The 25138-nt window shown below is 28.7% G+C and overlaps 1 protein-coding gene across 3 annotated transcripts in view; it reads right to left on the reverse strand.

Annotated features, from left to right (window-relative positions):
* LOC129972326 (cGMP-dependent protein kinase, isozyme 2 forms cD4/T1/T3A/T3B-like) overlaps nucleotides 1-25138 on the reverse strand; it is a 123058-nt gene that overhangs the window by 27724 nt on the left and 70196 nt on the right. For all 3 annotated transcript variants that reach the window (XM_056086460.1, XM_056086538.1, XM_056086614.1), the window contains exons 2-4: nucleotides 2850-3016; nucleotides 2273-2386; nucleotides 545-650 (exon numbers count right to left, since the gene is read on the reverse strand). In XM_056086460.1, the coding sequence (XP_055942435.1) occupies nucleotides 545-650; nucleotides 2273-2386; nucleotides 2850-3016 (387 nt within the window). The remainder of the gene's footprint in view (nucleotides 1-544; nucleotides 651-2272; nucleotides 2387-2849; nucleotides 3017-25138) is intronic.

Below are 25138 nucleotides of genomic sequence, written 5' to 3' on the forward strand. Positions count from 1 at the left end.
GAAATTTAAAACTTTATTGAAGACATTTAATGAAATCATTGATTAATTTATAAATATGTCATTTTTCAAGGCTACCTTTTGCATTCAAAACTATAAACCATTTTACAAAGTTTTCATCATTTGTATAATCAACATATACTGGTATGGAACTGCCTTTCTCGATTTGCATAAATAACTAAGATGAGACACAAATTACGAAATTTAAACATTTTAGCGAAGAAATTTGTTGAAACTATTGATTGATTATTTTCCAAATTCATGATTATTTTTCATTCATTATGATTATGATTATTTTTCAAAAAATGTTTAAAACTGAATATTTATGAATTCGTTCTCTTTTATTTACATTTTTCTTTTCATGTATAGTTATACTCAAAATGAAAAATTAAAACACATCAAGGAAATATAAATAACATTTCACAAATTACAATGATAATAAAATATTCACTCATATACTTATCAATACAGTCGTTTTGAATCTCTACTTATAAGGATAATATCTGTTTTTACTAAAAATTAAATAAAAGCTATAAAATAAGCTTACCTTTTTAAGAAATTGGTGTATTCAGCTTGACGGACTAATCCCGTCCGCATCATAATTGTTTGGAAACATTGTCGCTCTATCGCCCACAGCTTACAGTCCATTACAGCTAGTTAAAAAGCAGAAAATATCTTTATAATTTCATATTTATTCCACAAAGTTTACCTTGGGGACCAAGATCTTAATATTTATTAAGTTCCATGATTCTTAACTCTTGCGACTTCGCCTAATCTTTTAAAGAAATTTTAATATTATTTGCATCGCTCAGTCTTTAAATTCTTTTAAAGTAGCATTTTAAAAACGTTGTGACAGCTTTAAGCTTTAGTAACAGAATAACTACAACAAAATATATAAAGAGACGAATTAAGAGTGTTAGTAGTATCATATAATATTAAAAAATATTTTAGCTAAAAATAATTACTGCAAGGATACAGGTAGCACTTATAATTAATTAATTAATTTGAAAAAAAAATCTAACTTTTTTCAATAAGATTCTGTAAATCACATAATTGATTTGATATTACGTTCTTCAATACTTTTTTTACAATACATATTCATTATCACCTCCGGAATTTAATTTTAAAACAAATTACAAAACCGTGAATAAATTACGTTCATTATTTTTGCTATCAATATTTACATCGATATAATTTAAAAATTACGAAAAAAATCTAGCACCTAGTACTGTTATTTAACAAATATAATAAAATGAAAATAAAACAGAACATCCAGAATTTAAGCCTTATCGATTAATTTGTGAGTGCATAATTTAATTACACACAGTACCGCACAAAAGTAGCAAGAGCTTCATTTCAATCGCAATAAAATTTAATTAATTAATTTAAATTTAAAAAACAAACTCTTAAATTGCAAACAGCGTCTTTTGAAATCAATGAAATAAATTAAATAGTTAAATATTTTTAATTAAAATCATATGCGTAATACAAAATTTAAAAATCTAATAATAAAGAAAAGGCAGACATGCCACTTGCAGGGTTTTCTCATATTTATTATGCTTGTTTGCCATAATTATTTAATGAATCAGTTACATTAAGATGCATTTCATTTGAAGACAAAAACTGACTCTATATAACAACTCATATATCTTCTGACTCTATATATCTTCTCTACACAAAAACAGATACATTGATTTTTCTGAAACAAATTGATAATTAATAACTAAGTTGATTAATGATATTTATCTTAATTATTAATTATCAATATCTTAAATTGAGTTTATTAATAGTATTCGACATAATGCCCAATGATGCATAATATTGTCATTTGACAATAGCTTCATCTTATAATTTAGAATAGAATATTTTATACAATAATTAGGGTTACTTAAATATATTCTTTAAACAAGGAGCTATTGTGTGTGTGCCAATAACAAGCAATTTCAATTAAATATTTTTGAAATAATTTCAATTATAATAATAATAAATAATTTGAATTTTGGGAGCTAAACAATTCACATATTACTTTAAAAGAAAACACCATAAGAAAATTATTTAAATTTTTTTTTCGATTTTTTAAATGCCGATAAACTTACAACTATCTTTTTTGATATTCTGTTTATAATAATGATTGTAAATTGCATTTTACTACACAATGAACGTTTAAATAGATTCATTATCATATCTTAAATTCTCAACAGCCTCTATTATTTCCATACATATTCATATCAGCGCTGAAAGAAAATTGTCTTAAATTGGAAATGTAAAGATTTACCTTTCACTGTAGCAGTCCTCGTGCAATTATAAAGTATTGCTAATTCTCCAAAAACTTTTCCCGGACCCATATTGCACAAGAACTTTCCCTCTTTCGAAACTTCCACTTTTCCCTCTGAAAGTAAAAAGAAATATGTATTATAATACCACATAAAACAACGCGCAATTCGAAACATGCTACCCAGATACTCAAGGATTTAATGGCATTATGAAATCATAGGATTCGACTCCTTTAGGAAAGTTCTCAAACACAATAAACACAGCAGGTACGAAGCTATTAAAATAACACAACTTTCATGTCTGTCACAATTTGATACTTAAACATACTTTAACGAGGGAATCATTGGCATCAAATTAAGTTTAAGATGAGGGAATCATGAACATCAAATGAAGTTTAATATATTAATATCCCATTATTCATAGGGAGATATGGCTAATAAATAATAAAACTGAAGCAAAAGAGTAATTGTTAAAATTTGTTCACTAAATGCGGTAAAATTTTACATCACAACAAAATTTTAACGTGATTTAATTTCAAAAAATTTTCAGACCACAAAAATAATTTAAAAATTACCAACCTTCCATGACGTACACAACAGATCCATAGTCCCCTTCTTTGATGATTAAGCTGTCTTTGGCATATTCTACAGGACACATACAGTCTGTGATTTCTTTAATTTGAATAGTTTCTAAATTTTTCATAAAGTCATTGTCTAAGATAGCTTTCTGTATCAGCTCTTTTGATCTGAAAGGGAATAAGAACACTTTACAGATTTCCATAACAAAATACTTCTTTAACAAAGAATTGCACAGCAAAATTAAAAATGTACATGTCATATTTTAAACAAACAAAAATGCATCGGAACACATACATTACTCAGCGCTACCGTCAAGAAAAATGATTGAGATACTTCAACGTCTAGAATGTTCGAACTCTAATACGTAGGCAAAAACGAAACAAAGGGACAAACCAAAATTTTTCAAAGAAATTACTTTTGCAACTGAGAAAAGAGTTAAAAATAAACTATACACACGTCATATTTTAAATTTAAAAAAACTAAAAAAAATTAAAAAAAAAAGACACAAAAGAATTTTTTTTTGTTTTATTTCATTGCAACTTGTAAGCAAATTACTAATGAAATATAATAAAAATATGTAATAATATATAGTAAAAAGTTTTGTTAATCGAAAATTATTGTTGCAAATTCTCCATTATAGATAAAAAATGTTTTAACTATAAAAATAAAGAAACAAGTTATCTATTTTCTTTATAAAAAGATGCACCATCAAATTTTCAAATTTAGAAATCAATTGTTTATTAAAATATCCGACTGGATTCAAAGACAAATTTTAAAAAAATAGTCCATAAAAAATTTTATAGAACAAAATGACTAAAACAACCTTAAAATGTCATAATTAGAATCTATCTATCTATATTTATATTAATCTATCAATTTCTCTCTCTCTCATTCTCTCTTTCTCTCTCTCTCTCTATATATATACAGGGTATTGCACTAATGGTCCATACTATAAGGGGTGATAGAACTCGCAAAATAAACAACTTTCACTATGTAATGTGGGGTTGGAAGGCAAATGTTGGGCAGCGAGAGGGCTCTTGCTTCGTAGAAATGGAGAACCGAGAACAACAATATGAAGACAAAGAACCTTTATTTATAACAAATGCTCAAATAAGGGACCGACAGTTGCAATACAGGCTTCATATCGGCGATGCATTGTATATCGCACACGTTGGAATATTCCTGGCATATCACGAACGTCTGCAACTCCAGCGCTAATTCGGGCGACAGGGTCTTCCGGTGACGCGAAGGGCGTCTCGTACACGACACCTTTTAGCTGTTCCCTGAGAAAAAAATCTAAGCAGGACAAATCAGGAGATCTGGGAGGCCAAGAGACTGATCCCCCACGGTCAATCTATCTGTTCAGAAAGACACTATCCAGGTAGTTTTGTACATTCCTGGAAAAATGAGCTGGTGCTCCGTCGTGTTGGAATCACATGATGCCTCGAACATTTGCTGGTACATGTTGCAGTAAAACAGACAACACCTGCTGGAGGAAGATAAGGTACTTTTGACCATGTAGGTGGTTTGGTAACAGATACGGCCCAATTAAGTGATCGTGGATCATTCCTGCCCACACATTCACGGAGAATCTTTGCTAGCTACCACTCATGTGGATTTACTGCAGCCCATACATTGTTGTGCATATTAAATACGCCTTCACACGTGAATGTAACTTTATCCATGAACAGGACAGATGCTACAAACTGGGGCTGCAGTATGCTCTGTTGCAAGAACCAACGTGCAAATGTTGCACCTTATGGAAAATCAGTTGTCTGTAAGGCCTGGACCCGCTGGAGGTGGTAAGGGTGTAACTTTTCCTCATGCAGTCGTCGTATGGTGGACCCCTTACTCACGAGCTATTGATCGCGTGATTCGTTCAGGGTGGTTGTCCACTGTATCCAAGATTGCCTCTACTCGAATTGCCGTTCTCGTGGTCTGTGGTTGACCTGTATCTACAAATCTGTCTTAAAAATAATGACCACTTCAAAATCTACAAAAATATGACTTTACTTTTAAGTTATAAAAATAGTTCTATATTTTTCACAAAAAATAATTTTCGCAACATGTTTGGATATCTCAAATAACGATTATATGCCTAGACCGCTTTTTGTAAATAAAAATGGTTTAATCTCTTGGATTGTAAAACTCGATGTCATTTTAAAAATTTTTAAAATCTACAATAGAATAATTTATAGATGTTATAATTCAGTAGAAAAATGACTTTTAGTCCATGAAAATCTTTAGTGCTCTATAGATTCTTAATAGAATCAGTAAAACACATTCCAAAAAATAAAAAAGGGTCCTTTTATTTGACAGCAGAAAAAACAGCACACTTAAGGTGTTAAATGCATTTTTATGTTGATTTATTTAATGGATTATCCGCAGTAGCATCCCTTCCAGTTCTACGGATTATCGGGAATTTTAATTCTTATCAACGGAATTCCACGCTTCGCATCTCGGAATTCGTGCTATCGTTGAAAGAAATACATATGTAATAACTTTCCATAGTAACATCATATGTTTTAATACTAATCTTATCGCATTCTATATTGTAGAATATTTGATTTTTGTATATAACATATTCAATGAAAACAAGAAACAATTCAAGTGAACTAGTTTCAAATCACTCACATGATGTAAAATTTTAGTACTTTTACAGAAAGTACAAAAACGTAGTTACTGGAGTTAAGAATTTAAGGTACTTAAGTTATAAAGAAAAATGGGAGAGAATTTTAAAATCAAATGAGTGCTAAAAAAACGTCCAAACGGTGTTTTTAGATGATTTTAAAATAAATTTATAAAAATAGTGAAAAGCACTGGGAAACAACATTATAAAAAATAAAATTTAAATTAATTAAAAACATTAATTAAAATTAAAAAAATAATTAAATTAAAATTTAATTTAATTTTTTTTAAATATAATGAAATTGTTTTCGTTCAAAAAGCTTTTGAAAACTATTAATATTAATAACTAAATAAACGTTATTAATAGCAGCATTTTGCTAAAAACATTCATTAAATTAACCGATAATCGAAATATTAAAAAAAAAAAAAAAAAAAAAAAACTTGGAACTTTTTTGGCATCACTCAGAACTATTTTATCCTATTTATGGTTGCCCCATATGGAGTGCAAAGCATCAACTTGAAGCTATCGGATTCAATTTTTACAAATTGATGGATATATTCATAAATGTACATACAGGAAGATAGACATGAGAGATACATTATTCCACTGAAAACTGTTGTTATAAAGATTAAGTTTATTCCCTTTTAACAAAGGAAATAATTATTAATTCTCCTTAAGTAATATCACTTTCCTCCCATTTTAAGCACAAAACATTAATATTCATAACAATCAGAAAAAAAGGTAGCCAACGCAAACTTCATTAGGAAAGATCATGTTTCCAATTCTTTAAAACAGGATTCAATGATTTTAAATTAAATTTGCAGTTATCACAAAACGTGAGTATTGAAATTCTATAATTTCGGACATCACATAAGCAATCCTTCACCATATAAACAATCTGGAGCTTTCTTCTAAGTACGTCAATCGTCAGCTAAAAGCATCTCACCTGTTAAAAGATGTTTGTGCACATGTTTTCGTGGAATGGCATTGACATCTGTCTCTACATGGTTGCTCCAGTGTCTTCAAAAGAAGTAAAAACTTCCAAAAAGTGAGGGTTTTACAAAGAAATGTGTCCACTGTAATGACTCAAACACTAATTATTATCTGCTGTACATAATCTGTACATAAAGAGGAGCATTAAGTGACACGTGTTTGTCTCATGATTATCCATTGAGACATATTTATCATAGTCAACAGAATTAGAAATTCTGGATCTGGGTTAATTAGTTTGATCTCTCATTCCTAATACGGAATGCTTATGACAAGATAGCTTTGATTTGACAAATTTATCCCATATTAAAAAAAAAATCAAACTTCAGGATTTATTCCATTTTTCAATAATGAAACAAATGAGATTTATGGTAAATTCTATTAATAATATTTCTTAAGATATTAATTATGAATGTAAATACGGGTTCATAATTTTAGGATGTGATTTTATTCGATAGTAGGTTGAAATACTCTACCTTATCAATAATTGAATATTTAAAACGATACATAATCGTACAATTATAAAGGCTTAATGGCGTATGTTTGTTAAGTAGTTCAAAATAGTTAAAGGTCATGATTTTTAAAAATAAATTTTTTAAACTAAACAATTAAAAAATATCTTATTAATTTCTATGCAATAAGATATTTGTTACACAATTTTTAATTTAAAATTTTGTAAATTATTTTTTTGACAAGAGGGTAATAATTTATATGTACTTTATTCGCAAGGCACATTTTCATTTAAACCTTATAACTTTAAGTGAGTAGTTCTTGTAAATACATAAATTTATTTCGTGTATCCCGGAAATGGTTCTAATGATTTGGATCAAATTTTATATTTAGATAAAGTATTGCTTTTTAAATTTATGTATATAAGCATTTTTCCTTTTAAAAAAATAAAACCGCAATTTTACACACACGCACACACAAATACAACACACTTTTTTTTAATAATTAACTATTAAAACCTTTTTCTATCTGTTCTCATTCAGACAATGTCATATAGCGCCATCTCGTAAATTTCTGTACTACTTGCATTCTAGCCAATGATAATTTTTTGGTACCTTAAAATTTTGTGAGATGGCGCTTTATGACATTATCCGAATGCGAATACGTTCGACTCACATCCAAGAGCAACAATGCAATTATTGTGTTAACCAATTCGAATAACATGTTAAATTAAGTGAATTCATGAATGTTTTTTATTTAAATGACCAGTTCACATGTAGGCAAGATTGAAAAATATTCATAATTAATTTGTATCTAAATATTTTCTCCGAAAAAAACTACGATTTTACCAAGAAAAAAAACTGCCGAGCAATGCTTGGTTTACTAGGCACTATTTTTTAAATAAAAGAAATTCAATAGAAGATTTATTTTTTATTCCTTAAAACTATCATCCTGATCTTTCAGTTATAATTATATCGATTCATCAAAATTTCCTTGAATAAATAAAAATCAGCAAGAGCGATCTCTCCTAAATTTTTCGCATATTCTCAAATAAATGTGCTTGTGTATTATTAACCTCATACTGCTAGTGAACAATGGTAAAAGAAGATCTTAAGAGCGTGCGACCTTTCGCAAATAATCGCTGGCATGCATTTAATACACATATATTGAACTGAATATGTATTTTGGACATCTATTTTCCGATAGAACCAAAATTGTCCTACAGAACTATTCTGAAATCACAAGATCACATATACCAAAATCTAGTTATTTAAGTTATTTCGTTTCTGCTCATTGCTTTTACTTGCATCCGAAAACACAAGTGCAATACAACAGACAGTGAATCTTTCGGAAGATTTGTTTCAAAATTTAACAATATGCCAAAACTGTGAAACAAATACATTTATCAAAGTTATTAAATTACAGCGTTTACATGCGCATAAAAGTACGTATCGAGAAATCTTCAAATCCTTGACGAATTTGGTTTCAAACACCCGTACTTTAGAAGTTAAATATGTGAATCAAATTTCGTTTTGTAGTTAACGCGTAGATTTATATTCGGGCAGCTGGACAAATAGACTTCCTATGTATGAATATCTTTCAAAATTTGAGAGAAATCTATAAATTTGGTGTAATGACCATATACCAAATTCAAGTTCAAGTAGACAATAAACAAAACAGGCCTATGCCTATAAAAATAACATGATATTAATGTCTATCATAAATTTATTCTTAAAAATATTTAATGCAGGGAATAATGAATTTCAAGTTATGAAGAAGAAAGTTAATTTAAATTAAGCATTGCTAATAGCCCCAGCAAAATAACCAAGCGCTTAAGCCGCTTTCTATGAAATAAACAATTAAAAATATAACACTGTAGAAGGCCCAAAATGGATTCTACCAAAAGCAGTCGAAAAATCTAACCGACGTTACTCTTAATGCATTTCCATACATTTCGTAGAAATATGTAGAGTATGAAGTTAAAAATTCATAAAAATAGAAAACGAAACATTGTAATGAACTAAGGACCGAAGTTAACTCTAAAATTTATCTCAAAGCCATAAAAGTTTTTTTCCCTCGATGTAGATCTTGCCAAGGACATATAAAAGACTATTAGATAATTTTTTATCTAACTCTCAGAACAGATTCCGGAGCGGAGATTAAAGATTACTGTATTATTAGAAAGAAAAAACTTATCTCCAAGACATATGAATCAACTCGCCTTTTGAAATAATGAGAGCTTTACTTTATTCCAAAGTACCTGCAGGCAAGAAAAAAAAATAACGAAAAACTACGCCTACGTCTACATTTTCGAATAGATCTTTGCAACACTCTCGGAAACGCGGGAACTTTGCCAATGGAATCGGTACAAAAAAAAATGGAGTTCTTTGGGTTTAATGAGTTCACGTCATAGTTAGTTACCTGGTCGAAGCTGTTCAGATAAACTGTACTAGATGAAAACGTACAGGTTGACAAATGAAATCATCAACAAGTACAGTAATCAAGACGGCACAGGAGAGTTGAAAGAAAAAAATATTTTCGAACTGTATGACGATAATTCAAATAAGAATTAACATTTAAGTTTGATTAAATTTATTTTAAGAATATCCGATTGAAAAAATTTTGAACGTTGAGTACATTAGCATTAAACGTAAGTTATTTTAATAACAAGAATACAAGTAAATTATTTCAGTAACAATAATACAAGCAAATTATTTCAGTAACAAGTAATATAAAACATAAATTGCTTTTAGTAACAAGATTTTTTTTTAAGAATAAATCTCGCTTTAAAAAAAATTTTTATGCTTCAAATGCAACAACTGCTTTTGAACGTTCAGGAAATTTTATTGCGACTTTGATAATTTCCACCTTTTAATACAATATACAGGGAAATGAATATTTATCTTTAAGGCTATGTTTTTCTTATTAAATTAGAAATAATTGTCTCTCGCAGCGCTTTTCACTTTTATATTCAACTTTCTAAAAAGCTACTAAAAATGCATGTATCTGTGACCGCATAAGCTGAAATGGACAAATATTCATTAAAATGAATAATCAATGTACAAATTTGTCAAGCAAACGGCTTATCACCCAAATACCCTGTTCGTAATAGTTCAGATGATTAAATCACCACAGATTAAAAATACGAATCTGAGTAGAGAATACAATGATAATTCAAAATAAAATTTATTTATAGAACAAAATAGCAGTTAGGTAAAATTCAATATATATATTTACTAATACAATATCCGTGTTAAATATTATAGAATATTATCTTTGTTTTACGAACATAACCGAAACAAATGAAGACCATGATTGAGATTAATCGAGTAATTTACACATAAACGTAACATTAATGAAAGAAAATGGAATCGCTTAAAATCTATTTTTGGATCGCAATCAAGAAATTGCTTGTATCTCTCAGCTGGGCAATGCGCACTTTGTCAACGCGTGATTGATAATATAATGCCCCTTTTTCTTTCTTCACGACTCGCCACACAAGCAGAATGATTCAGAAAGCATGCCCAAAGAGCAATCGTCGAGTCCTCTGTGACTTCTCAAAGAGATGTGTCCGTTTTCGTCATTTGTAAAAATTACACTCAAGAAGATGCTTTTTGAAAATGTCTGAAACAGCACTTCTATGTAAGAGGTAGACTCATTTTTAAAAATAGAATTAACTTTGTATCCAATTTTCTGAAAAGAATTTTTTTGGCTAATACTAATGCTTGGCATGTTTCTTAAACAGACATTTCGCCATCGAAGAGATGACCACAACATAAAAGAGCGTTAAAAAAAATTTGTAGTCACAAGAGAAACATAGAGAGATTTTTTTAGGAGGAGGGAGGTTTTGTTTCGGGCTTTGGCATCCTCATTTGGCGCGAAACTGCACCGCTATTAGGAAAAAAATTTCATTAATAAAACGCGGAAGCCAACATCTTGAAAGAATTTGAGCAGAAATGGAGAAATGAATACAAATTCTCAAAATAACATAGTAATATGCATTTATTGATGGTGAATTTTACTTAGAAGAAAGATCCAGATTTTTGAATTTCCTTTCCATTTGACAATATCTTTATTTTACACATATGTATTATGCTCATTAGATCCAAGTCCATTAGAGGTATATAGCGAAAGGCACATTTGGACAATAATAAAAACGAAATGGAAAATTGAACTTTTTTAATTTAATATTTGCTTTTATTTCATACATATGTGTTAGATTCAATAGAACCACGTTCACTTCAGAGGTGCAGCGGAAGACGCGTCTGGTCAGTAGTAGCAAAAACCAAATGAGAAATGGAATTCTATTCAAGAACGATCTATATTTCATACATAATATGAGCTATTTTACTTCATACACATATATTAGGTTTGTTGGACCCATGTCCATTACACGATTATAAAGGATGAAGTTTCAAAATCCTAGACTAGTGAAAAAGTTTCTTTTTAGATGGAATGGATTGCTAAATCTTATTTGTGGATTTGGTCTTCAAAGTGAACGTTTTTATGTAGTCAAAACAATTACGAAAGTAAAGATGTGCTGAACTTTAATAATAAGCAGCTTTTCAAAAGTTCCATGTAAAAAAATATTAAATGCATAATGAAATATTATTACATTTTTTTGATTCACAATATTTAGCGAAATAGATATTGAATAAGAAATCAATAGAAAATCTTGAAATTGCTAGATAAATCCCTATTTCAGTTATGGTAACGATGCGAAAGGAATAACTTTGTCTACAATTTTCTAACAGATTAATTTCTTACACATTCCGATTTTTCTTGAATTTTAAAGCTAGATATACTAGACTAGAATTTTACGAACAAAGAAAAACAATAATCGAACTAACTCTATTTTATAGCAGAAAAATAGAGAAAAGGTACAAAAGCAAAGTACAACTTGAAAAAAAAAAATCTAAAAAGTAGGAAAAACGTGTTTTTTTTTTTTTTTGGTAAAAGTTTCTTTTAAAACCAATGCTTTTTCATGTGTTCTGATATCAGGGTTTTTTATTGTTTCCTTTTATTCTTCCTCAAGATTCCTTCATTTCTTACATATCGGATGAAAAATTTCCATCTTTTTTAATGTCTTTCCCCTTAGCCATAGCTATCTACCTGATTTTTGAAGTGGTCCTGAGGATAATTGAAAGAATACAGACCTCTTCACTACAAAACAAACAGAAAATATCTAGCACAAATAACAGATACAAAATAAGACGTATTTTTGCATCTATCATCAAATGGAGATCATGAAGGGAATTGTTAAAAACTATTTTCCTTTCTTGAAGTAGTAGTAGAAAAACTCAGAAAATCATTTCTAAGTACCAAGATTCTTCTGTCTTAACAAATGTTTCAATAATATCATTTCTATTTTTACATAATTTGTTTATGTTTATAAAGATTCAATATTGATTTTATAGAATACTAAACTACCTAATTATCAGTTAAATGATTATATTTAATTTAATTTTGATTGTAAACTATTAGCACTATTTAGTTTCGAATTTAAAAACTAACTTGTTAAAACAATTCCATATCATTTACATTACTAAATTATAAATAAAAGTTCAAAACAATTAAAATTTTAAAACGTAATCTATTTTACAGCACACAGACAAACATTTTTTTAATAAACTATTTTCATTAAATTTATTCACAAGAATAAATTACTCCTAAATTACTTTAACAATAAAAAATACTAGAGCATTGAAATAAATTCATATGATTTTACAGTCAGATGAAAACTCTAACTGTATCTATTATTGATATCTTAAAATTTTTCATAAACAAGATGCTTGATGAATTCAAAATTTGTTTCTCAAGGACAATTTTTCGAGCATCGCGTGAGCAAGGAATGGCTTCACTAAAATGTATTACAGACAAATATACTACAAATTAAATTTCAGTCAAAATTCAGGTCACATAAACAAATAACAACAGAGAGTCAAAATCTGTGCATAATTTCCAAAGCTATGGCTGATAAATAATAACAATGACGATTTAAACGAACTGTATTAGTTGCAAACAAAAGAGCTGCCTGGGTATCTATTATTTGTTTAACACCAGCTGGTGACACATATGAACGGTTTCTGATTAATAAGCAGAACTGTGAATTGCTTGGAATGAATTCGACAAGTATGGTTGAAGAAAATAGGCCCCTCGTTTGCAGCATATCATTAAATAGCTTTGTCTTTTATTTTATCATAAAGCTAGCCGATAAATCGATGATACTCGGAATTAAAATATTTTCAAGTATCATAGTTTTACTCTTTCCAATTACAGCGTTACTTACTTATTATCTCTTAGAATATGGATAAGATAAATAAAGATTACGTAGTATTTTTAAAGATTGACTTTTTAAATTTAAATAAATAAACTATATAATTCTTTAAAAACCGATATGCATTCTGAAAAACCTAAATTAACACATAAAATAGAAACAACAAAAAAATAAAGATATTGCAGTTCAAAACCTTACTGTTGTCAGCAAGAGAATATATATAAATTTTCTTATTTCAAAATCGTCTGCATGTATTAAATCATTTATTAAATTTTGAGAAATTAACAAAAATTGCAATAAAAAATGCACGGAAATAAAATCGGTATTACTGAAAAAGTAAAAATTTCAAGTTCAAAGATGATATAAAATATATCTGTGAATCAATTATCTCTGAAGTTACTGTGGAATCATGAATAATTTCTAATGAATTGAATATTTGATTGACTTCTTCATTTTTAAAGGTTGGCAACGTTCGTTTTCTGATCTCAAATAAAAAGTGCACCATTTTTAGTTTAATTGATATCGGTTGTTTAGGAGGATATGCAAAACACATATACATACATATCCTCCTACAATGACTTTTATATTAAAATGGATACAACAGAAAAACCTTATCTTAAAGTTCTAAAATTACATCATCTTAAAGTTCTAAAAATTACATCATTTTAAGGTTTTAAAAATTACATAGAAATAAAATCAGTATCATTAAAAAGATAAAATTTTAAATTCAAATATGATATGAAAAATATTTTTTGTGGAACAATTAGCTCTGAAGTTACTGTATAATTGTGAATAATTTGTAATGAATTGAATATATGATTCACTTCTACATTTTGAAAAATTGTGAATGTTCCTTTACTAGTCTTAAATAACAAGTGTACCAATTTCAGCTGAATTCGTATCGGTTGTTTAAGAGAATATGCAAAATACATATACATACATATCCAAAATGATTTTTATATTAAAATGGATACAGCACGGAAATATCATCTAAAAGTTTTAAAAATTACATCATTTTCAAAAGTTCAAAAAATTATCTTTTCTATGATATCAATGTTTTAACTCATAAATTAAGTTTCTATTTTTAATGAATTAAAAAAATATTTTAGCCATATTTTACAACATTTTCCTCCCTCATTTCAAACAGTTCAGAACTCGGAATTAAAAATCTAGAGATAAAAATATTTGAATTAAATATATTTTGGAAGAGAATTAAACATTTCCCTCTCTCATAGCATTCCGAGGTAGAAACAAATAAGCTATTTCTGTTACTTGGAGAAAAAAGCAACAATAGCAAAAGAAGTAAGCACTCTATGTACTTTTATCTTGCTTTTTCCCCGGAATGCATTACTATCGGTCAATACGCTCTGGAATGCAGAGAATGTTCTAAGATAATCCATACTACCTTTGTCTCTCGATGTGATATTTCGGAAATAACAAACATATGAAGAGATACATATAAGTGTAATGAATCAAAAGCAGTACGCTCTTTTCTAGAGACCTTAATATAAATAAAAGTCATTGTTGTTATATATATATTATTCCATATCCCTTCCTAAACAATTTTGCCGAATTCAGCCATACTTTGCACATTTACTATTTAAGACAAGACGGGGGAAAAAAAACAACTTTTTCGAAGAGCAAAAGTTAATTAAATATTCAATTAATTATAAATTAACCAAAATTTTGTCATTTTCCGCAATAACTTCAGAGAAAATTATCCTACAACAAATATTTTTGCACCACTTAAATGTTACATCTCCAAAGACACTAATTTTCTTCAACTTTCATTTAATTTTCATAATTTAATAAATACTTGAACAGATGTAAATGCTTCGAAATAAGAAAATGTGTAGAACTTCGTTGCTAGGAAACGAAGGAAATACTTTGAGATTTTCCTTTTTTATATTTCTATTTTATTCATTAAAATATTTTGGTATAATTTTTTGATGATTTTAAAAGGGAATTTGTGCATTATTTGTCACAATACTTTTTGTTCTTGAAAAAAAAATTAAAAACTATTACAAGCAGACATTAATAAAAATATTGAAGAATACAAAAAATTTAAAAGCAAACGATTAATAATTTACAGCAGGAATAATTATTTATGTGATTTAATGATATGGAAAAAATTAGCTATTAGCGGATTTTAAATATCGTCTGATTCAACTGATATTCTTATTTTAATTAAAAAACGTTTCGAATTATGAAAAGATTTGTTTATTATAGTATACTATGTAAAAGCAGATTTTACATTAAAAATATGAGATATGAAAGCATTTTAATCTCGAGATCAACGGGTTTATCAGCAGGACGAAAATAATAATAAAAAAAAACATTGCTTTTATTTCATTATTTTTACTTATAATAAAGATAAATTTGTGCGTGTGCGTGCGTGCTGTGTGTTTGTGTGTGTGTTTGCGCTCTGCTTTTGACCAAGAGTTATCAAACTTGGCACATTACGTACTTTGGAGTGTGGAAATGCGAACTTCGGGACGAGTTTATTCAAAATTAAACTAAAAATTAAACGAAATTTGTGCATCCTTTCTAAGATAACTTCCGAAAACATTACAGAATAAAAATGGTTTTTACATCATCTTAAAGTTAAAAAAACTATCTTTTCAATGATATCAATATTTTAACCCATAAATTAAGTTTCTATTTTTAACCAGATTTTCCAACAATTTATCTCGCACAAAATAAAATTTAACTTGCACGAGCACGTTGCGCGTGGATGAGAAAAAATATGCTTTTATCAACGTGTTACCTTCAAATTCACAAAAGGTCAGGTTAAAAAATAAGTTAACTATTACTGCAAATTAAACTTAGCAAAAAATAATTTTCAACCTCACATCTGTATGAAATGAAATAAATATGAAACATGATATTTCTAAAAAAATAAATGCAAGAAAAAGTTTCTATGATCTTTTATAATATCTATATTATTAATTCAATAAATTAGTTTTATTTAAGGCAAACACAGTTTAATTGGCACATGATATCGAGTCTCATAAAGACCCAACAGCTAATTTATAAATCTTTAGCAATATGAATATATCTGCTCACAAAATGGTCTAAATGAAATAAATAATGATATTTTATGCAATTCGAGTCAATAAATTCTGTGAGGAATAACGATTAAATTTTTATACGGATCCTTCGTTTTTGAATCATCTATACTTATAATAAAGCTCAATGTGTGTGTGTGTGTGTGTTGGCGCTCTACAGACCAGACCATTCAACCTACAGCTACCAAATTTGGTACGTGACTACCTTGGAGGCCGGGAATGTGCGCCTGGGGGTTATTTTTTCGAATTTTTAATTAGAATTTTATTTATTTAAAAATTAAGCGAAATTTTGGCGTGTTTTTGCTATAACTTCGGAAAATATTACCGCACAAAAAATTTTTTTACATGAAGTTAAAGATCAAAAATTTATCTTTTAAATGATACCAATGTTTTAATCTTAAAATTAAATTTCTAGTTTTAATGAATTTTTAAATAAATATTTTAACTATATTTTTCAACAATTTTTTTCGTACAAAATAAAAATACGAGCACGTTTCGCATTCATGGAAAAAAATTAGCTTTTTCAAAGTGTTGCCATCACATTTATTAAAGCTCCAATTAAAAATAAATTAAATCTTTTTGGAAATGAAATCTGCAAAAATATAATTTTCGACACATGTCTGTAGGAAATGAAACAAATATGAAATGTTATTTTTTCTAAAAAATAAATTCAAGAAAAATTATTTTATGATCTTTTACACTCTCTATATTATTAATCCAATAAATCAGTTTTATTTTAAGGCAAGTTTTGTTTAATATGAACAGGATATCCATTCAAATCAGGGCCACACAGCTCATTTGTAAACCTTTAGTAAGACACAGATCTGCTAAAATGGTCTAAATGGAAAATGATTATATTTTATGTAACTTGATTCACTAAATGCTCTAATAAATAACGAATTTTTGATTTTACATAAAGCTTCTGCTGTGGAAATCACGATTAACAAAATGTTCTTGAAACACTAATATTTTAAATAAAAAGAGTTAATTTCCAATCAACTAAATCAATCACTTAAACTGACTGATTTATGAAAATTTGAATATTACTATTCAATAAAAAAAGGATAATTTTAGATTTTCCATCGATTGTTTCAAAGAAAATACGCCAATCAGCGCACAGGTTTCTGAAGATTAATTGGCCTAAGATTATGAAAATGTTGAGTTTTTCTAAATTTTTAACATTCAAAACTTCATAAATAAGTCTTAGTTGATCGTGGAAAATAGAAACATTCATTCATTTATTTAAAATTTGGTTTGTCCAGAATATTTCTCAGAATATGATACCTCACTGCATTAAATTTAGACTTCATAATTTTTGAAATATATTTATAGGCCGGAACAAAATATTATGAATTTCATTTCATTTCAATCCTTTTGAAAGCAAAACTAAAAACTGAATTTTATGCTGAATCTGAGAATTTTTTGTTGAATTATTCTTTGAGTTATTACATAAATTATGAAAAATATTTTGTAGTTCACATAAGACTTAAATAACGAGCGATTCTGTTTGCAATACTCATATTCAATAATAATAATAATAAATAAATAACAATAAAGATGATAAATAAAATAAAACGCTTGGTTTTATTAAAAAATATCTTTATATTAATTGAAATTTCATCATTTCCACTTTAAATTAAAGTTGAAGTTTTACCGGAAATGACAACAAATTAGCAAAATATATATAGTAAATTGAACGAAACGATCTAAACAACAGTATAAGTTTGGTATGACTATCAAAATTTGAAGATTAAAAATGTTTTGTTTGAGAATCTATTAAGAGACCAGTTACTTAAAATATTTAATTGAAAATTGTAGCGAGCGGTAATACTGGCGAACCGGCTGGTCACCAAAGGCGGCTAGTATTTAATAAAATATTGTTGAGACATTAATATTTTAAATTAAAAAAAGTTCCACTCTTTTACAATGAAAATATGTTGTTATGAAAATTTGAATGTCTTTATTTTATATAAAGGCGCGATCTTAGACTTCTATATAAACCGTCTTTCAGATAATATACCAATCAGTGTTTGGATTTTCCCCAAGACAGATTGTCTAAAGTAGAGATTCTGTCAGGATTGATCGCAGAAGATTGAAACGTTAGATTTTCAAGATAATTTTACTGAATATGATTTATCGAATCGAAGGTCTATATAGACTTTATAATTGTTTTCAGAAGTACATTTACTGATTAAAATAAAATAAAATATTATTTACCTCATTTAAATCTCTTTGAAGGTAAAATCTAATTTTATAATGAATTAGAGAATTTTTTTTATTGAATAATTTCTTTGAAATATTGTTTAAATTGTTGAAAATGTTTTATAGTACACAAAAAATTACAATGCTGAAGAATTTTATTTTCTGTAGTCATATTTTTTTTAAGAAATATGTTTGATTTCAGCAAAAAAGGTTTCGTATTTATTGAAGTTTTATCTCTTTCATTTCAAATTTAAATGTTACGGTAGCTGACAGCAAAGTAGAGAGATATATAGTACAAGGAACAAAATATCGTAAGGCTTAACAATATACATTCGAAAGAATTGTATATCATCATAAGGCTCTATATAATTATAATATCTATTAATATCGATATTAATAGATATATCTATCTATATAATATCGATATATTATACATCTATCAATATCGATTGTATATTATTATAAGGCTCTATAATAATATACAATCGAAATTTAGAGTTTAAAAATATTTTGCTGAAGAATCTATTAAAATATCAAGGTACAAAAATATTTAATTGAAAATTTACTAATAAACATAAAAAAATTTAATAATACACATAAATTAGTTACTAATAAACATAAAAAAAAGTTTTCATATAAAAATTGAAAAATAAGAAGCAAATTGCACTTTTTCTATTCCTTAAGAATTTAACAATTAATTTACTGTACAATGATTTCAAAGTAAAAATTTTATAATCGATATAGGAGTTTCCAGAATCTGATATCTGTATTGTAAAAATCGAAAGAAAAAAACTATTTGTATGGATCCTGCATTTTTAATATATTGCGATATATTTTGTTTATCATTATTTAGAATTTTTTAAAATTAAAAATAAAAATTAAGTTGCAGAATAAACCTAATCAATTTTCTCACGATGAAACTGAGAATATGTTAAGTTATTAAAATCTTCTTAATCACAATCAATGAATCATCTATTCACGGAATAAAAATACATTCAGAAATGTGTGTTTTTAATCCGCGAATTGAATAAAAATTGTGTTTTTTAACCTGCGAAAAGAATATTTTCACCTCATCATGAATACTGACACTAGCCATTTATTAAACACTCCAGTCCAGTGATCAATAAATACACCAAATACTGCGTTTTAAGCTTAACTTCATAGTATAATGAATGGGGTTGAGTAAGTATTTTGACTTATTCTCATTGATGAATTTAATTAAAAATTACTCACTTTTACAATCTAGATGCCAAGATCAAGTTAAAAAAATTCTCCCTCATTTAGCTGGTTCCGTTTAGATGCTGCTATTTATACACAACAATGGACTGTTAGTTGTCAATGGGTCATGAAATTGGTTCAAAATATATACAAATCTATAACTCTAGAAAAATACAGTAACCAATCCTTTAACTTTATTTAACTGTGTTTTTTTTATTTATTGGCTTATATACACACGAGCGGTCAGATACATACACTTCCTGACTCTGTTAAGTATGAAATTTGAGAGAAATGTCACGTTTCGGAGCAAAAACCGCACTTTTCAAAGCAAAAATTTCTTCAGACAAATAGAATTTCAAAACTGACTTTTTTTCTCTCAAAGAGGTCTTAAACGTAGAGATTAATTAAAATCGAAATGCTGAATTTTTACTAAACCTTTTCCGAATTGTACATCGTATGCAAAAAAGTAAAATCTCATCTGCATGATCAAAGATTATTGTAATTATTTCTTACAAGAAATAATGCAAAACCACTTGTTCTTCATAATATCCCATTGTTGTGCGATTTCTTATTAAATTATAGATCTCCATAATAACTTTACTTTTATCTTATACATCATATATTTTCATTCATTCCGTAAGGTAGTGTTGACAACACATATATAGTTAGAAATCAAAGAACCAGCCCCCCAGCCCCAATTACAGGCCCTATTTTGTCAATTTTTATTTTATATGCAAGCGCATGACTCCTACATAAGCGAAGAATATTTTTTGCCTCCACTTTGCATTTTCGAAATATTGCAAAATAAAAACCATAACACAGCCCTTACAACCTAGCTTCATTAACTAAACAAATTTTGCCTCATAATTTTGCCATTTTGCGTATATAGCTAATCAATCAGAATGATCTATGTTTATCATGCAAATATAATTTAAAACTGTATTTTTATTTTGTATATAATTTATCAAATTTGATTGATATAACTAAATTAATGCTATAAATATGGTGAGCGAACAGCTGATCGCCGAAGACGGCTTGTTAACTACAATTTTAAATATATTGTGCAGTTCTGTTTCTAATTTGAAGAATAACACTTCCATTCTTTATGCAAAATAATTCTCTTTCTATATACTAAAATCATTCGAATTCGTACGATAAAACATTTTAATTTTATATTTTAAAAGCCAAAATATTGATCATTAATCTAATAAATGAATCCACAGCGAGTCTCTATATAAGTATTAACCAACAAATTGCATAATCCCAGGAATAATTCCAGCAGACTTGAATCACCTAATTTTTTTAAATTTAATTTTCAATCGCAGGATCATTGTCCGATGCACACACCGTCTGCATGTCTGCAGCCTCAATTTGGCCCCTGTCCCAAACAGTTACAACTTCTTGGCTGCATTTGAATCGGTCTTTTCAAAGCGGAGATCGTGTGATCTTTCCACTTTCCGTTCTATCACCGAGAGACGGCAATCCCAAGCCTTGAAGATTCGTCTTTCTTAGACGGATCGAAAGCAAAAATAAACGTTCATTGAGGGCGTCTCCGTGCTTGGCCGTCGCCCAATTACACGCTTTGGTAATTACTGCGTCTCTCACTTCCGTACACCTGTTCTGCTTCATTCCGTTATTCCATAATTGGTCAGCTATTAAAGCTGCTGTGGTTAAAAATGGGACTTTTTTTTAATTAACAGATATTAATTTTTATATAAATATTCTTCATAGAAATAGTTATAAATTGTTACTTTTTAATTTAATTTATTTTATATTAATAAACTTGGAATTTTGTAAGTGATTTTTCGCTCCCCGAGTTATGAAATTTTGCATCCTAATTTGCCCTCCATCATAATATGCTATTTTATTTTTTAAATTTTATTGTAATTTATTGTCAATTAAATGACCAATTAAATCGAACTACTGGTACTACCTAATATTGATTTTTACCAAAAAAATTATTTTAAGAACCCTTTGTATCTTTTTGGGAGAGGGGACCTAGTTATTGAGGATGAGAAACTTTCGGCATGGTGGTTGGTTCTCGCCACCCTGGTGGTTACACAAAAAGTTGGGGGTCTGGCTCCTTCCATCGATGACGGGACGTACTTCCTTAAGGAAGGGTTGTACCGGGTCCGGTGATGTCCCTTAGGACTTAACCACAGTTCCCGCCAGTGTTGCTGTTACGGCGTTCCAGACATTCAAATTTTTCCGTTTGTCCTCCGGCGGATTAGGCTAGCCAGTTTGTGGTTCCCTTTGTATTTATTACAATAAATTAAAAACTAAAGACTGGAAAGTACATAAAAACTAATAGTTCCAACTTTTTAGCACAAATTCATTTTTTAATTTATTTTTGTTTATTCTGTTTAAACCCATTGTGAAAAATGTATAAAGGGAATTTTAAATAATTGTTTTAAATTAGCTCAACGTTTATTTTAATACAAACAGGTGGAAATATCGTCAGAAATTGAAAAAAAAAAGAAAACTACGATAATTTGAAGAGTCATATTATATTTGTGACACACTACTTAAGATTGGCATTTATTTATGGTTGAAAAAACATGTAACAGTTGTAAACATGTAAAAACATGCAGTTGTTTATTCTCAGCTTTCCTTTAATAGCTTCATTAAAAAAAAAAGCAAACCACAATTATAGAAGGCTTGTACTGTTTCATCCATTCTAAAACATATCCCATTACTAATGAGAAATACTTCTATTACATATGCCCCAGGGACCGGCGCAAGCTGTTTAAAAACAGAAAAATAACGCATTCATTTTAACTTTCTTGTCCACGAAATAATACAAAGAAGAAGTATTGTAATTGTGAAACAATCCGACCTTCTGAATTTAATGCAACTCCATGTTGCAGGCCGTTCCCCCTGACATACATTTATCTGTGTGTGTGTGTGTGTGTGTATGTATGCTTGTGTGTGTGCATGTGTGCTTGTGTGTGAGTATGTGTGCTTGTGTGTGAGTATGTGTGCTTGTGTGTGAGTATGTATGTTACATAATTTTGCAGATACATGATCGAAAAAAAGGAATTAATGAAATTTAACTTCAATTTATTTTACACGGGAGGCATTATATACAAGGGAGAACCGATAGGACATTACGTCCATCTACATGGTGACACAAGCGCAAAAACAAAAGAGAATTTTCTTTGTGAAGTGATTTTACTATGAGATTCAGATAGGGATTTTTTTTGCCACATGTTGACTTAGGCAAGGGAATCTTAGGTATATTTTAAAAAGATGCACATGTGTTAAGGATTTTTATCCCTTCTTTTCTGGTGTGGGAACCATGGAGTCGGCAATTTTATTAAGCGCGTGTAAAAAATAATAAAATAAAAAAAGTAGGAATTGGATCAAGAAATAGAGAACATTTCAGAATGAAGTAATATAGATTCCTTTAAGATAAAAAATAAAAAATTAATTAAGAGTATATACAAATTATATATATATATATACACCTTTTGCAGGCAGACATATTTGTAAAAAAATAGATAATTTTCGCAAGTAAGTCTACTTGCAGGTATGATTGAAAGATGATAATTCAACAATGGAATGAATAAAACATTTAATATCTAGATTGTGATATTAACAACAAAATTCTGTATCTGTAACTGATTTTAAACGAAATCTCTTGATTGGGGAGTCAGTTCAGCTGTCTGTCCGTACGTGTAGATTCGTGTTTTCACCGATTTTCACTTATATTCCAGACTTTATCTTTCTCTACATCTTTTAAATGCCACTGTTTTTTTTACCATATGCTCCTATTCTCCTTTAAATCATATTGGCTCCTATGTTAAAACAACTGTGTGCATGTAAATTTGATAAAATAGAAACGCAACGAGCTAATTGGATAAAAATAGGCACATGAGTGTTATCAATGAAACCAGTATTGCTTCCTGTGTTAAAAATTCCTAGCCGATCAACTGCGAATTTGGTAAAATAAAAGTGCAACGAGCTAATTCGATAGAAATAGGCGCATGGGTGCTGTCATTCAAATTGTAAATTTCCATCCTACACTTAAATAGTTCATTATCTGTAAGTTTTCTTCATTTATGTACATGTAAGATCAGTAACTGAAAGACGTAATAAATGAAATTTAGCACGTGGTCTTGACATAAAAACATTAGATAATTTTCAAATTTTAATTCCAGTCAATCAGTAGGAAATCCCACAGCAAATACTTGATCATTTTTACTATATAAAACAGTTAACACAAAATTCACCAAGTATTGCAAAATGCACAAGAAATTCAAAAGGAAGAATACTCCTACTGAATCTGAAAGCAAGTTGAGTTCCTTTTTCTTTGAAATCATTCAAATTGTAAAAAATATCAGCGTCATTCCTTTTAGCTTCATTACTTTAGAAAAACCATTCAATAGTGAGTTTAACAAAGCTGAAAGCCAAAGACATCGTCCATTTAAATATATCATTACAGCTCATAAATCTGTTCCACATTTACATGGTGGTTAAGTTTGGTTTCAAATGTTTTTTTTTCCTACCTCACTTCAAAAGTGCACGTCATAATCCAACAGAGGTTAATTCACCAAAATTATAGCGCACATGTGCCAGAAACATGAAACGAATCATACGCCCTCGGATCACATTACACAGTTAGCATAAATAATTTTTTTCCAAGTTCAGTAACATCACAAGCGCAAGCTATGCTAAATAAGGGGTTTCCTTCACAAGTTTTAAAACGGAACCAAAAACATACACATTAGAAAAAAAGCTCAAAAATATCTACTGGATAAAAAAAAGAGTCGAAAAAAAGGTTTCTTCGTCCTAAGCAATTGGAATGAGGACATTTGTCAGGGCGTGGTGGAAATTGAAATCTCCGGAATTTTGACACCACGCAAAGGCAACTCTTAAGCTCCGCATTGTCTTACAGAAGGATCATTGTGTTCTGGATCAATGGTTCCTCTCTTTTACTTTAACACATGCCCCGCTAAAGCAACATTTAACTCTTCACGCAAGTGCACGTATCGTGGATATCAGTTACATCAGAAATTTATAAAAGAAGGTATATGAAGATAAACCAATTAATGAATCAGTGATCCACTATCGAACTCATAGTCTTCGACAAATATCTTTAAGACCCAGCAAAAGTAACAATATGCAGTGACTTTTGTAACAAATTTCATAGCTTAAATTTATAAATTCCTTATTGTATGCAATTCGGAATAACAATCCTCAATATAACTTAGACACATGATAGAAAGGCTAACTCAAAATTCAAATCTCCAAAAATATCAAAGCAGTACCAAATCATATGCAAATGGAGACTATCGAAGTCCAATGCCGCTCAAATTGGAAACAAGGGTTGAAGAGTTTAAATATTTAGTAACAAAGTGTATTAAACTTTCTAAAGGATGCGCCAAAATTAACGCAAGATACGAATTTATCACCATTCGTGCAGTAAAGTGTTGGCAGCCCTATTAAAAAACTA

Source organism: Argiope bruennichi, chromosome 1 (assembly GCF_947563725.1).
Source record: "Argiope bruennichi chromosome 1, qqArgBrue1.1, whole genome shotgun sequence".
Classification (NCBI taxonomy): Eukaryota; Metazoa; Arthropoda; class Arachnida; order Araneae; family Araneidae; genus Argiope; species Argiope bruennichi.